The sequence below is a fragment of the Ceratotherium simum genome, chromosome 23 (assembly GCF_057802395.1).
Source record: "Ceratotherium simum simum isolate JZ-2026a chromosome 23, ASM5780239v1, whole genome shotgun sequence".
Classification (NCBI taxonomy): domain Eukaryota; kingdom Metazoa; phylum Chordata; class Mammalia; order Perissodactyla; family Rhinocerotidae; genus Ceratotherium; species Ceratotherium simum.
In genome coordinates this window covers 47661900-47675900 of record NC_141922.1, presented here as the reverse complement: position 1 = coordinate 47675900, position 14001 = coordinate 47661900, and the positions used below count along the sequence as shown (strand labels likewise).

The following is a 14001-nucleotide window of genomic DNA, read 5'->3' as shown; positions in this document are numbered from 1 at the left end:
CATACACTTGGTATTTGGCTAATACTCAAGGAGATCCTGTGCAGATTTATGGAGCTGTGTCTCTGTATACTTTCCTCCTTGGGGGACCTCTCCTCACAAATTGCAACTTCCTCAGCCTCCCCAAACTCTGATCTCTGTCTCCTCAACTTGGTGAGAATGGCATTTGTGCTTGGATTCCTCCTCCTATGCCACAGTCTATATAGTATATGTGTATAGTGTATAATATATGCTACAGTATGTAGTATGTGTATGTATATAGTACATAGTATAGTAGATGTATAGTACCTTTAGGCAAAACCTAGGGTACTCTTAGGGCTCATTTCATTTGTTTTTTCCCTCAAGGTGGCTGTCCTTCCCTGCCAGCTGTATAGTATCTAAAAATAGTTGTATCATGTATCTTATGCAGTTTTCTTGATGTTTGCAGGAGGAAGGCTTGTCCATCATGGCTGAAGCAGAAGTCCCTGCTAATTTAGTTTTGATTCTGATGTATTCTTAGTTAAGTGGGTGCTTGGTTAATGGGAATCCTGCCCAGCTGTGGTGCAGGGTGTTGGAGGGCCATGCCTCTGAGATTTGGGCTTTGGTGTTGACTCACCTGGTGTAGGATCCCAAGTAAGCACAGGCTGGGCCATCTTGAATGACAGTAACATTACTAGCAAGTTGCAGCAATTTTATTAGATTACTTTCATTAATTTAGGGCTACTGAAGTTTTGAAAAATGGTTCACTTTTTGTTATACCCTCTTGAATCAGATCCCATTCTTATAAATCATGTTTTCCTGATGTGAATTGATTTAGCTGTGTTGTTAATTACTATATCCTTTTAAAATTTTAGGAGCAGCATTTCTTGCTATTACAACTATCTATGCTGAGACTGGGTCAGGTTTTGTAGTACCAAGTGCTTCTGCCAAAGCAGGAGTGGAAGCTATGCACAAGTGAGTACTACCGTGTTAATCTTGTCGCCAAAGGTGAGTAATGTACTTTAGTAACTCATGGACCTAAATTCCTGCATTCTGGTCTCCATCCAGAGAAAAGTAGAACAGAGATTAATTTGGATTCACCTGGAGACAGACATTCTGTCTCCTGGATAAGTCCTATTTGTCTATAGCAACACTGTCCAATAGAAGTTTCTGCAGTGATGGAAATGTTCTATAAATCTGCATTATCCAATAGCCACGTGTGGCCAGTGAACCCTTGAATTGTGGCTACCGTGACTGAGGAACTAACTATTATTGAATTTTAATTACTTTAAAATTAAAATTAAATAGCCGCGTGTGGCTCGTGGCTACCATGTTAGACAGCACAAGACTGTAGCCTTTTCTTCTCTCCCGTGCATCTTGACTAGTGCCACCCCTGACCTCTCTTAAACACACCTTCATCCTTTTATTATACCTACTGTACAGGATTAATAGGGCAAGCGTAGACCAGCGACCACTTGCCAGGTCTCGTGGCCTTTTCTCAGCAGCACGATTGCTTTTTGAATCTGTTCCCCATTGGCCTTTTCCACTGTCTTTGTTGTAATGTAGGTTCTCGTTGTGGCTTACTGTAGCAACTCTATAATGTGTTTCTCTGCTACCAGTCTCTTCCCTCTTTATTTTTTAATCACCTTCCCACCAGAATCATCTTTCTAAAAATACGGATCTTTATAATACTCCCTAGCTGAAAATCATAGATCATTTTTTCATTACTCTTTGGAATAAAAACCGAAATTCAGTATGGCGTTCTAAACAGACTTGTCCCTGACGTCTGTTTATTCATTGATTTATTTGATAAATATTTATTGTGCTAGGGACCAGGGAGAGGACAGTGAGAGAAGCAGGAGAGCCCTCCTCCTCGCCTGAGCCTATGTTCTTATACCATTACTCCTGTCTCTCGTTGCCCTTGGACTGCTCCACATTTCCTTAAAGGTGCCATGCATTTTCCTATCTCTATGGCTGGGTTATGCTGCTGTTGGAAATTGCTGCGATATTTTGCCTGCTTTCAAGCCTCTTGTCATATCACCTCCTCTGGGATATTTTCTCTCATTTGTCTAGAACAGAATTAATCATTCTCTACTCTGTGTGCCCTTAAAACGTGGTTTATTCTAGTCTAGTGAGAAGACTCATACACTAATAAATAAATGCCATCCTGTGTTATAGAGTCTAAAATGAAGGTCGTGTACCAATATATAGTAGGGGTATGATAGACTGCTTTTTAACATGTCATTAAAGCTATCTTACTTCCTCACTAGAATGTGAGTTCTGTGAGGAAAGGGACCAAAGCTTATGTATCTTTGTATACTCACTGCTTAGTGGGATCTGGTCCATAGCTGGTGTTCGTTGCTTGCTAAACTGCATAATTATTCTCTTTTTCCAGTAGTTGCAAAGTACTTTTTAACATTTAAATCAGTAATACACATTTGTTTGAGATAAAAAGATTAATATTACTCTACTCAGAAGTTGAGTCTTAGTCTGAATAGAGATAATTACCTTTTTTTAAGGTCAAATGGTATTGGAAATAAGGGATTGGAACTTGACTATTTTGGCCCCATTTGTTCAATATAATACTTGTTTTGTTGGGACCTTTGTATCTTGTTAAAGGTTTCAATTTCATGTCCTTTAAGGACTATGGTTTTGTGCTACTTTTTTTTTGTATTACTGCATAATGTATTGTACATAGTAGATGTTCAATAAATGTACCTTCCTCTCCAGCCTGAGTCCCCATCAGCTCTCTTCTCATACTTGATAGTAAACAGTTGTACCGGATAAGGCCCTGTAGGTCCCCAGATACTGCGTGTTGTTTGTGCCTGTGTCCTTTACTCATACTGGCCCATATGCCTGGGCTGTCTTCTTTCTCTTTCTTACCCTCTATTATTTTCCATCCTCTTCTCCTTCCCCCTTGCCTCCCACAATAAAGCCCTAATGCTTCTTCAAGTGTCAACTGAAATATCACCTGTTCAAGGAAGCCTTCCCTCTCACTTCCAGTAGACTTAGGTACTTCTTCCTTTAAGCAGCCGTGACACACATTACACAACTCCCAGTACAGTAACTAGTTCGTTATACAGCTAAACTGACCTCTCAAGAGAGAGGGACTGCTCTTGAGAGCAAGGACTACCTTTCTTTATTTGAAGGTAAACAACACTTATGGAGTTTTTTTTTTTTTTTTTTTTTTTTTAAAGATTTTATTTATTTTATTTTTTCCCCCCAAAGCCCCAGTAGATAGTTGTATGTCATAGCTGCACATCCTTCTAGTTGCTGTATGTGGGACTCGGCCTCAGGATGGACAGAGAAGTGGTGCCTCAATGCGCACCCGGGATCCGAACCCGGGCCACCAGCATTGCAGCGCACGCACTTAACCACCAAGCCACAGGGCCGGCCCACTTATGGAGTCTTGACACCTAGTAAGTACACAGTAAACATCTGTTGATAGAGCAACAATGATGGCTAACATATATGGAATGTATTGTGTTCAGCATCTTAACATGCCCAGTGAGCTGATGAGGCGGATTCCTTATCATGTTGCAATAGTTCTTCAGAATGTAAGCTAGTTTAATGAGAGCTAGCACTGGAACACATTTATCTGGCACACCTCTGAGCAGAGATAGGACGGCTTTTCCTCTAGGTAGGTTTCCTTAATAGATTGCTCAGTTTTTCAGAGGATGCTACTATATACTCTGTTCAGCTCAGTACTTCTGATAAGACGCAAAGTTACTACTCACCTAGCAGTATGGAGTAGGTGCACTACAAATACGTGCCCAGGGTAGGTGTGGTCATGTACTCTGCCAAAAGCATCACTCAAAGAGGCAATTTTTATGTCTGATTTGCCTGAAAGAGATGCAGCCCACCCATTTCTCTAAAATGCACTTGTGGATTAAGTCAGATTTACAGACTGCTTGGAGCACATGCCCCCTATCCTATAGAATTGGTTTTACTGAATTGGCCTTTGAAGTGATGCTGTCAGCCATGTTAATGGATATCACATTAAACTTATCCCTTTGTATCTATTGCAAGGATACAGTATCTTAAGGACATTATTATATTACATAATTTTGCTTTTATAAGTCTTCTTGGAAGAAATTTTTTCTGATTTTTTTATCAGAATCAATTGTGCTTCTTCTGAGAAATTAGCTTGCTTTTTTCCTTACGGGCACTGCGCGTTGTATAACTGATTAGGCTTACCTTTTTTGCATACTGTCATGGAAAGAGTAGATACAAATTTTTGGACTGCTTATTGTAATTATATGAAATGTCGCAATACATTTAGGTATTGGCTTCATTCTTGGCTCCTTTGTATTTCCTTAACCTTGTTTCTTTTTTTTCCCTCTCTTTCTCTCTTTCTCCCTTTCTCCCCCTCCCCCTTCTTCCTCATTTATGTGATATGTATTTTTTTAAGTTACCGTTAAGTCATTTTTAATACTAGATTAGGTATATATACACACAAATATAAATTCCTAAAATAAGTTTAGATAATAAAAGTTACACCTATCTGTCAAGTAGGCTTTTAAAACAAGTTGCTTCAAGTTTCCATGTTTGCTATTAGTGTCATATTTTCCTTTAGGGCATTTGGTAAGATTTTGTTAGGTTCCTATTTCCTCTCGAGCTCAGTTCAACAATTCTATTAAAATCTAGTTAAACATGGATGTGGTTCATGTTTTAACTCTCTATGTAATCCATCTCTTACTGAATTAGACCACTTGTGATGTTGCAAAATTGTAATCCAATGTACTGTAAATAAAGTTATATTGAACTTCATAAATGTGCGATTGAACTCCAGAAAACGTCGGGGAGGGGCATGAGTCTCTCACTTTTTTATGCTAAGTAATGAAACCTACTCTAAAAATATATATTGATATTGGATTTGGTTCTAAAATGTGAATGATGAGATGTGAATGTAAAATGTGAATCCCATAGTGATTAAGGACACTGAAAGGTAAATGGAGGATAGTGTAGCAGAGTGATTAAGGGCACAAATTCTGGAGCTGGACCACTTAGGATTGACTCACTAGCCATATGACCCAGAGCAAATCATTTAACCTCTCTGTGACTCAGTTTCCTTGTCTGTAACATGGGGAATAATAATAGTACCTACTTGTTGGATTGTAGTCTCTGGCATGGAGTAAGCATGCAGTGAGTCTTGGTTGTTATTTTTAACATGTAGTATAATATTTTAGCATCTGTGTTGTTTATTTTAATTTTTAGGTCTCTTGCAGCTGAATGGAGTAAATATGGAATGCGATTCAACGTGATTCAACCGGGGCCTATAAAAACCAAAGTAAGTTTTAGTTTGCTTGTGATCACCTTGTGAATGATTAAGGCACGAAACAGTGATAGGTATATTCTGATTGTTGTGCAGGACTTTCCAGGGACGCCTGAGTTTGGAGCCCTGGTGGTGGGGAGAGGGTTCTTCCATTAGCCAACAGAAGACGTGAGGAGGTGGGCGGGAATGCGCAGCTTCACAACTTCTTGACAAGCTCTAATTCGGTGTCTAAATCTTCTGGGATCTTTTATGCCATCAGTTTTTTTATTTTGTCCCATTTGCTTCAATGATCTGTTATTGTCTTATATTCTTAGTTTTTACCATATTTTAAAGATTCTTACTTCGATTGACATCCTTTTTTTAAAATCATGGAAATATAACTATATTTTTAGTTTAAGAGATGCTCTAAAAATTTATCATACAGGCTTGCTGTTGCTATAGGTAGCATTTTCTTTGACTCATATCTGTGCCTTTTCCCTTTCCAATGCTCAATTATGCATGTCATCTAACTCCCACGTCCCTCTCATTAAAAATCCTTCTGATGGCATGCATTTCACTTATAATCAATAATCCTTACAGATACTCAATGCAACTCATAATTATCCCTAATGCTGTTATAGATGTTGCCCACAAGGTCCACAGGTTCTCTCTTCTCTCACATTACCCCAAATAACTTCACTTGCATACTTTTTGTTTTCGTGTAAAGCAAGAATTCACAATCCCAATAGAGATGTAGTTTTGAAGGCCCAGGTGAAGTCTGATAACTTGTTTCAGTTGTATAAACACATTGGAAAATAATGCTAAGGAGCATTTGGGTCGTAGGTAGTTCTTGGGTTTTAAATATTAACATGAAAATGGCTGTATTAGTTTATTTATCAATTTAAAGAGAGGAAAATGGAAAGAAACACTACCTTAGTGTGTGAAACTTGATTGAATATCTTATTTGATTGACACTGCAATAATAAAGAGTGTAATAAAATTAATGGAAAAATAACTCAAAAGCATTTATTAAAACACATGATTCAGGATGGTGCTATGCTGAGCACTATCTGGAAAGGAGTCTCTAGTCACAGAAGCTTCTTTCTAGGATGTTAATATCAAGGAAAAATCACCCTCATGTTATTTATTTGTTTAGCATGTATTTACTGAGTGCCTACTGTGTGCAGAAGTACTGAGAAAGGTACAAAACATTTGTGACAAAGTGCTTTCCGTCAAGGAGCTTATAGTCTAGTAGTAGACATATAAAAACTAGATAAGCTATATAACAGGCATATGGTTTACAGGGACTGAGAGAAGATCGCAGTACAGAAACTCCCCAGCGAGCACTCGTGGAACCGGGATTGGAGGCAGTTGCTCCCTTGTCTCTGCTGCTTCCTCCCTGCCCGGGGAGAGCTGCAGGGCTCAACGGAGTGAGTGCTGCTCTGTCTCATACCTGTGTTATTGAAGAAAACTGGCACCTAGACTGCCAGGCAGTAGTGTAGAAAAATTCAGTCGTTTTTATTAAGCAGTGCACATACATACTTCATCTTGTCTGCTCCTTCACATCATTAACAGAAGACAGGAATTGTTTGGCAGATTTAGTTATGGTTTTTCTCTCTGTGGGATCTCCTTGAATTTAATATTCCTACATATTTGTTTTCTTCCTTTCCTATTATTTTGAGAAGAAGGGAGAAGAGGAATTTCCTCTTACATACTTCCTACTTGAGTCATTTTTCTGTGTTTACCAAGTCAATGACAGTAGCACCCCTACCTCCACCACAAACAGGCTTGTCCATATTTCAGAGTACTTTTGTACACCGTCACCTGTCGCTTAGTGAAGTGATACGTTCTGAGAAACGTGTCAGGAGGCGATTTCGTCCTTGTGCAAAGGTCATCAAGTGTACTGAAGGGGAGCAAAATTTGCCACCCTAAAATGTGTCTCTTTAACCTGAGGATTATTTTAGGCTGATGATTTTTTAAGAAACAACAGACTTAGAAAGTTTTTCTTGTTACCTCCCCCATGACTGCCTAAAAGAATTCAGATAAAAAGACTGATCTCAGGGAGCGAGCTATCACCTTAGCATAGCATGAATTAGGTGGTAGTCAGGGAGGAACCTAGAAAAGCCTGTTTGTTGGGCTCCTCTCTATGATCTTCTGATCTGTATAGCCAAACACTTGTTTTCCAAATATTTGCTCCTTTTCACCTACCTGTGAATTGCCCTCCTTCCCTTTGAAGTCCCTGACTCTCCACACTGCCAACGTCTTCTTTTGTCTTTAGTTGAGGATGGTATTTAAGGTGAGGGCTTCAGCTATTTTGGCAAGTTACTTGGTTTTCCTGGGTTTCTCCCATGTGTACATGTTATTAAACTTTTGTTTGTTTTTCTCTTGTTAATCTGTCTCATATCAATTTAATTCTTAGACCAGATAGAAGAACCTAGAAGGGTAGAGGAAAATTTCTTCTTCCCCTGCAGTACCTACACAAACCTAGATGGAATACCCTACTACACACTGGGCTCCATGGTACTAATCTTGTGGGACAACTGTTGTGTATGCAGTCTGTCGTTGACCAAAACGTCATTGTACAGTGCATGGCTGTAGATTTTCTCATTTCTCATACATGGCAACAATTTTTTGAGGTAGTTAAGACAAATTCTCATTTCACAAATGAAGAAACTAAGGTGAAAAGGTTGCATTTTCTAGTGATTTTTTAAGGTCAATATTAGGTAAAATGACCTGTTTGGAGCTAAAGTGAATGTGGAAGAATTTGGCAAAGTTCTCTGTTGCTTACAAGGCCTAAGGTATGAATAGGCTACCATAGTAACATTCTATTTTATGCAAATTTGTGTCTTAAATAGGAAAGAGATTGCATTAAAAAAAATGCAACTGAACTGTTTTCTTAATTTCTAAGGGTGCCTTTAGCCGTCTTGACCCAACTGGAGCATTTGAGAAAGACATGATCAACAGAATTCCCTGTGGTCGGCTAGGAACTGTGGAAGAACTTGCAAATCTTGCTGCTTTCCTTTGTAGTGATTATGCTTCTTGGATTAATGGAGCAGTAAGCATTCTTGTTTCTCTTGACTTTTGGGAGGTGGATTTAGGGTGGGGAGGCATATTGTGGAGCTAGTCTTGACAATATTGAATGTAAATATGATTTAAAATATTTAGCTGTAAATAATATAAAAATAATTATTAATATATACTGTTTAGCTTATGAAATGTATTCATTGATAAATTAATTTTATTAAGTACAAATTGCTCTGGTTAGCCATGCCTTTAAGATGATCTTTAAGATTGGGTACAGTTTGAAATTGTGAAGATGATGGAAAGAGGATTCTAAAGAGAGTAAGTCAATTTAGGTTTAATCATCAATTTTGTCTTTAAAATTTGGGCTTTGATGGAAGGTGCCAAGGAGGTATTCCATCCAATTAGGATGGGAAAATGGCTAATGGTTATGAAAGTTTTTAACAGGAGTTAGTTTCAGAAGTTTTTAATATTTTTTTTCAGGTCATTAGATTTGATGGTGGAGAGGAAGTACTTATTTCAGGGGAATTCAACAGTCTGAGTAAGGTAATGCCATTTTGGGTATATAATATAATATGAGCAGCTAAGATACTAAGCTTTAAAAATATGCAAGAACCACATTAAATTGACTTTTTCTTTTTGTGTTAGGTCACCAAGGAGCAGTGGGAGACAATAGAAGGACTCATCAGAAAGACTAAAGGTTCCTAAGACCACTCTGGCCTCTGTCTTGGTTACAGAAAAAGTCAAGGAATAGAAATGATACAAACTGTCTGTAATCTTTCAAGTATTTTCAAGTCTAATAAATTGTTAAGTAACCAGCAGTCATTGAGTGGCTGTGGTGTGCCAGGCCAGTGGTGGGTGGACATGGTGTATTCAAGGATAAATAAGATGAGATATTGTCCCTTCAAAAAATTAAAAAAAAATAAGAGCGAGTGAGGCTTAGAGAGGTAAAAAGTGCTTGAAAGTGCAGAGAAAGGAACAGATATTTTTAACCTGGAAAAATCAGGAGAAACTTAATGGTGAAAGTAGCGTTTGATTTACATATTAAACCATGCCCGTGGTGATGGGGCCTATAAGAAAGTAAAGGGTCTACAGTAAAGTTAATGGACTCTGTCTTCCTACTGTTTTTCCTTTTCATTGGACTTGTGAATTATCTCCTTTAGATAGCTCAATATTAATTCAAACAAATTTTATGAGGACTTGTTTTGTAGCCAGGCTTTTTACTTGGTACTGAGGATAAAACAGCAATAATCTACAGCCTTGGCCCTCTTGAACCTCATTATCTAGCAGGATAGACAGACCTATAAATAATTATTTATGATGCATCATGATAAATATGATTCCAGCAGTGTTAAAGTGTGGAGGTGGAAGTAATCCATTCTGTCTTCAGAGTTTAGAGGAATTGACACCTAGGAGATAGCATTCCATCTTAACTCTAAAAGAAGAAGAGATTTCTCTGGGTAGGGAAGATAAATAAAGCTTATAAAATATTTTTGTGTATAATTTTATTTTATTTCATATTTGATTTGATTAATTTGTTATCTTGAGAAGCAAGTAATAAGAAAACCACAGTTTCAAGGCTATATAGCTGTAACTTTGAGCTTATATTTTAAAAAAGGTCTATTTTGCTTTCATAGGAATCACTCGTAACATACTCACTAGACTGACTATGCCCATTACCCAGATTACTAAGCGAGGGGGCCTGCTTCCATCATAACTTCCTCTGAATAGATTTGCAAAGGAATCTACTTTCCTATTTGAATTTATGTGCTATAAGCCACATATGAAAACCCTTATTACATTGACAGTTAATTGTGAACATAAATTACATTTAAATTGTGTACATAAATGGCTAATGTTACAGGTTTGCAATAAGTGGCCTTTACAGTCCTAATTGTAGTGGCTTTCACTGGGCTTTTTTAGGATGGTACACTTTTTCTTTACACTCTGGCAATGCAGGTACACAGTCTGCATTTTACCTTAACACTAATCCTTGTTTTCCTCTCATCTATCTACATAGGTCTCCTTCCTGTTTAAGTTATCAATACCTCTTGTGGTATAGGAAAAAAAAGTGCCAGTGGTTATAAGTGACCTTGTGTAACTTTCATCACTTCTTATTTTCTTCATGATAAAATTCAGGATTATAGTATCTGCTTCACAGGTTGTTATGAGGATTAAGTGAGATGCAAGAAGTAAAAACATCATATAAAATGTAAAACATACATGGGGCCCTGCTGTCTTTCTCCCTTTTCATCCTTATAACATGCTTATCACAGAAAAGGTGAGAATACAAGAGAATAGAAAAAATAAAAAACTAACTTCCTACAGACAACTTCTGTTAGTATTTTGGGTTTTGGCATATTTATTTTCAGCCTTTTGCTTTTTTATTTAATTTTTATTTTTTATGAAAGTAATTTGTTTATATAACTTACACAGGAAAGAGTATGACTGTAGTCCCCGCTCCACAGCTCTCTTTTCATAGTAACCATCTTCAGCTCTTTTAACTATTCTTTTTCTTCTGCAATATACACTCTTCCCCTCCACTAATTCTAGCAATATAACATATTCCAATTTCTGGTTTAGTTAATATTCAGTGTTTACCTTTTTATAACTTTATAAATATTGTTTTTTTCCCCAGTATTTTCTCAACCTCTCTCCTTTTTGTTAACAGTTGAGATTGTATGATAAATCAGATTCTGGTTTTTTTCATAAATATGATTTTTTGTATTTCATTGTTTACATGTATCATACTTTAATTCTTTATTCTTGGAATTAGGTTATTTTTATTTTTCAGTATTATATATAAAACTGTGACGAACATCTTTGTGCATAAAACATTTTCAGAATTTGGAATTTTTTCCTCATGATAGATTCCTAGAAATAATATTAGTAATCAAAGGTTATAAAGCTTTTAAAGACCTTTCAGACATGTTTCCAAATTGTTATTCCTAAGGTTTGTATGGGTTTAGAACACCCTGAGCTGTGTATGATAATGCCATTTTCAACAAATACCTACAAATATGGGGTATTCCCACTTTCAAACTATTTACCAATTTCATAAGTAAAAAGTGATAGCTCCTTCAAACGTGTTTATTTAATTATTAGTGATATTGAATACTTTTCTACACTTATGAATGTCTTGTTTGTCTTTTTACCTATTGATGTCTTAATTGGGTATTGTAAAAATTTTGATTTGTCTGAATTTGTATACAAATTTTTCTCCTATTAATCATCTCTTAGAGTTTGCTTCATTAATATATGTTATTACAAATGATGAATGAGGAAGCAAAGCTTACAAACATGGCAGAGAGGACCAAAAAAGAGAAATCATGAGAATATCAGTTAATTAAAGGTTTTCCTAAGAAAGAAATTTCTTAGGAAGTCTGAAAGAGAAACAAACATTGATGGATAATCACTATATTTTATGACATACCACCTTTGGGCTGTAACCATATCAATGTTTCACCTTAAGAATTACCATTTGTCACTCTACTTAGTAACTTCTCTACGAATCCTGCTGCTAATGCACTAATGGAAGAGTTAATACTCAGCAAATTCAAGTGAGGATTATTGGTGACAATATCCCTCATTTTATGATTAATAGATGAAAACATCTCCAGGAAATGTTTCAGGTATGGAGTAACAGCTCTTGTTTCTTTATTGTTCTTGTGGAAAAACTAAAGCAGCAAGAATTTAAGTGACTTTGAATAATAGAATTTAGGGCTGGAAAAGTCTTAGAAGATACTGTTCTCAGCCCCTTCATTTTATAGTTGAAGGAGCTGAGGCACAAGTAAGTTATGACTTGCCCAAGGTCACACAGTTAGTCAAGCTCATGTCTCCTGCCCAACGGGACCAGTTTCTTGGGATCATAATTTAAACCAAGAGACAATAACAGAGTCTCTATGAGATACAGTTCTATTGCAAAAGCCTTCAAGGGGAAAATGCCCATTAATTTTTTTTTTTTGATCAATTTTATTATTTTGTTCATTGAACATAAAAATATGTATTAGACTTTCACAAATTCATTTTCAACCTTAATCCCTTTAACTTTAATTTTCTGATAAGAGCTTACATTTCTCAGCTGCAAGGTAAAGTAATCCTTGGGTTTGGAGACTGAATATATGGTGCTTTGTATAAAATCTCAACTCCTTCCTTACCCTGGCAGAGGAAATCTTGCCTGCTCTGCCTTGTGCTCCCTCTCTGCTCCCATCCCAGGCTCTGCCACAGCAGCTTTCTTTCACTTCCTTAGGGTTGTTCACCCTGGAGCCTTTGCACTAGCTGCTTCTTTGTCCTAGGAATGTACTTTTCCTGATCTTTATGTGGCTGGCTTCTTCAGAGAGGCTTCCCTAAATCCCTGCTTGCACACAATTAATATTTTTAACTTTTTAGTTGACATATGATTTCTCTAAAAGTACACAAGTCATGAATTATCACAAAACAAATATATTTGTGTAACCACTACCCAGATAAGAAACAACATCACCAGGAATCCAGAAGCCTTGCTTGTGTACCCCATCATGATTCCCTTTCTCTCCCTAAAACTAACCGCTGTCTTGACTTCTAGCACCATAGCTAAACTGCTTTGTAAGTTTATGTGAATAGAAACACACAATACATATTCTTGTGTTTCTGACTTTTTTTTGTAGCAATGTCTCTTGATTACTAATAAAGTTGCTTACTTTTATTGTTTTTAGATATTTAGATATCCTTTTATTTGTGAAATGCCAGTTCAACTTTCTTACACATTTTTCTATTGGGTTATATTTTTTTAAAATTTATTTTTAGGAGTAATGCTTATATATTTTGGATATGTAACTTTGTCAGTTATATGGGTTACAAATTGTTGGAGGAAGTCATTGAGAGGATGTGACTGCTAGTTGACTTGCAAGCTGGTTATGGGCTTTCCCCCTCCCCTGTCCTTGGAATGTACCTTCTGCCTGCCATTCCCACAAGCCGGAGCCATTTCAAGGATGCACCCTCGAGAGAGTAAGGTTTTGTTGAGACCATCTGGACTAAATGTGTGACTGAACCCAGTTAAGGCCTCTATATAAACTTGTAAGATTCTGGTGGGTAGGAGCAGAGATATCATCTTGTGGCTGCCCAAAACAAGCCTGGGATGTAAGTCCCCTTGCTTATTAAAACTGCCACCTACCCACCGGCCTCTGTCTTCGGTCTCTCCCTGCCCTCTGTGTATGGGGGCCGGTTTCAGATTTTACCCGGGAACTCCTGAGGGTGCGAGCCAACACAAATATATCCTCACACTTAGACATTTGAGTTTTCACTCTCTTAATATTGTCTTTTTGGGAACAGAGTTCTTAGTTTTAATAGAGTCCAGTTTTTCAATCTGTTTTTTCATAGTTGGTTGTTAAGAAATCTTTCCAGGCATGAGGTAGTGAAGACAGTCTCTTATGTTGTCTGCACGCCTTTCACATTTAGATTGATGATGTACCTATAATGAATTTTGTTTGTGATGTCGAGTAGCTGTTGTGTAAACTACCTCACATTTGCCCTTTCAGATTCATTTTCCACTCTTCACTCTGTTCTCTGCTCCTGGAGCCTGGCCTGTCCCTCATGTGTAAGTGTGACTGACTGAGCTGAGTTATAAGGATTTCTTTCCCTGAAAGTGCTCCGGAGTTCAAGTCCACTATGACAGGCTGAGTGCTGGATTCATGACTGTTATTACTATCAGCACCTAGGAAGTCCCTCAGATCTACTCCTATCAGAATTGTTGTTGTTCTTTCTTTTTCCATGCTATTATTGTAACAGTGCCA

At 37.2% G+C, this 14001-nt stretch overlaps 1 protein-coding gene across 1 annotated transcript in view; it reads left to right on the top strand.

Moving 5' to 3' along the window:
- Positions 1-9051, top strand: part of DECR1 (2,4-dienoyl-CoA reductase 1) — a 51141-nt gene extending 42090 nt beyond the window's left edge. Inside the window, exons 6-10 of the mRNA XM_014788043.2 lie at positions 831-930; positions 5173-5245; positions 8118-8264; positions 8714-8776; positions 8879-9051. Of these exons, the coding sequence (XP_014643529.1) occupies positions 831-930; positions 5173-5245; positions 8118-8264; positions 8714-8776; positions 8879-8938 (443 nt within the window). The 3' untranslated portion in view covers positions 8939-9051. The remainder of the gene's footprint in view (positions 1-830; positions 931-5172; positions 5246-8117; positions 8265-8713; positions 8777-8878) is intronic.
- The last annotated feature ends 4950 nt before the right edge of the window (positions 9052-14001 follow it).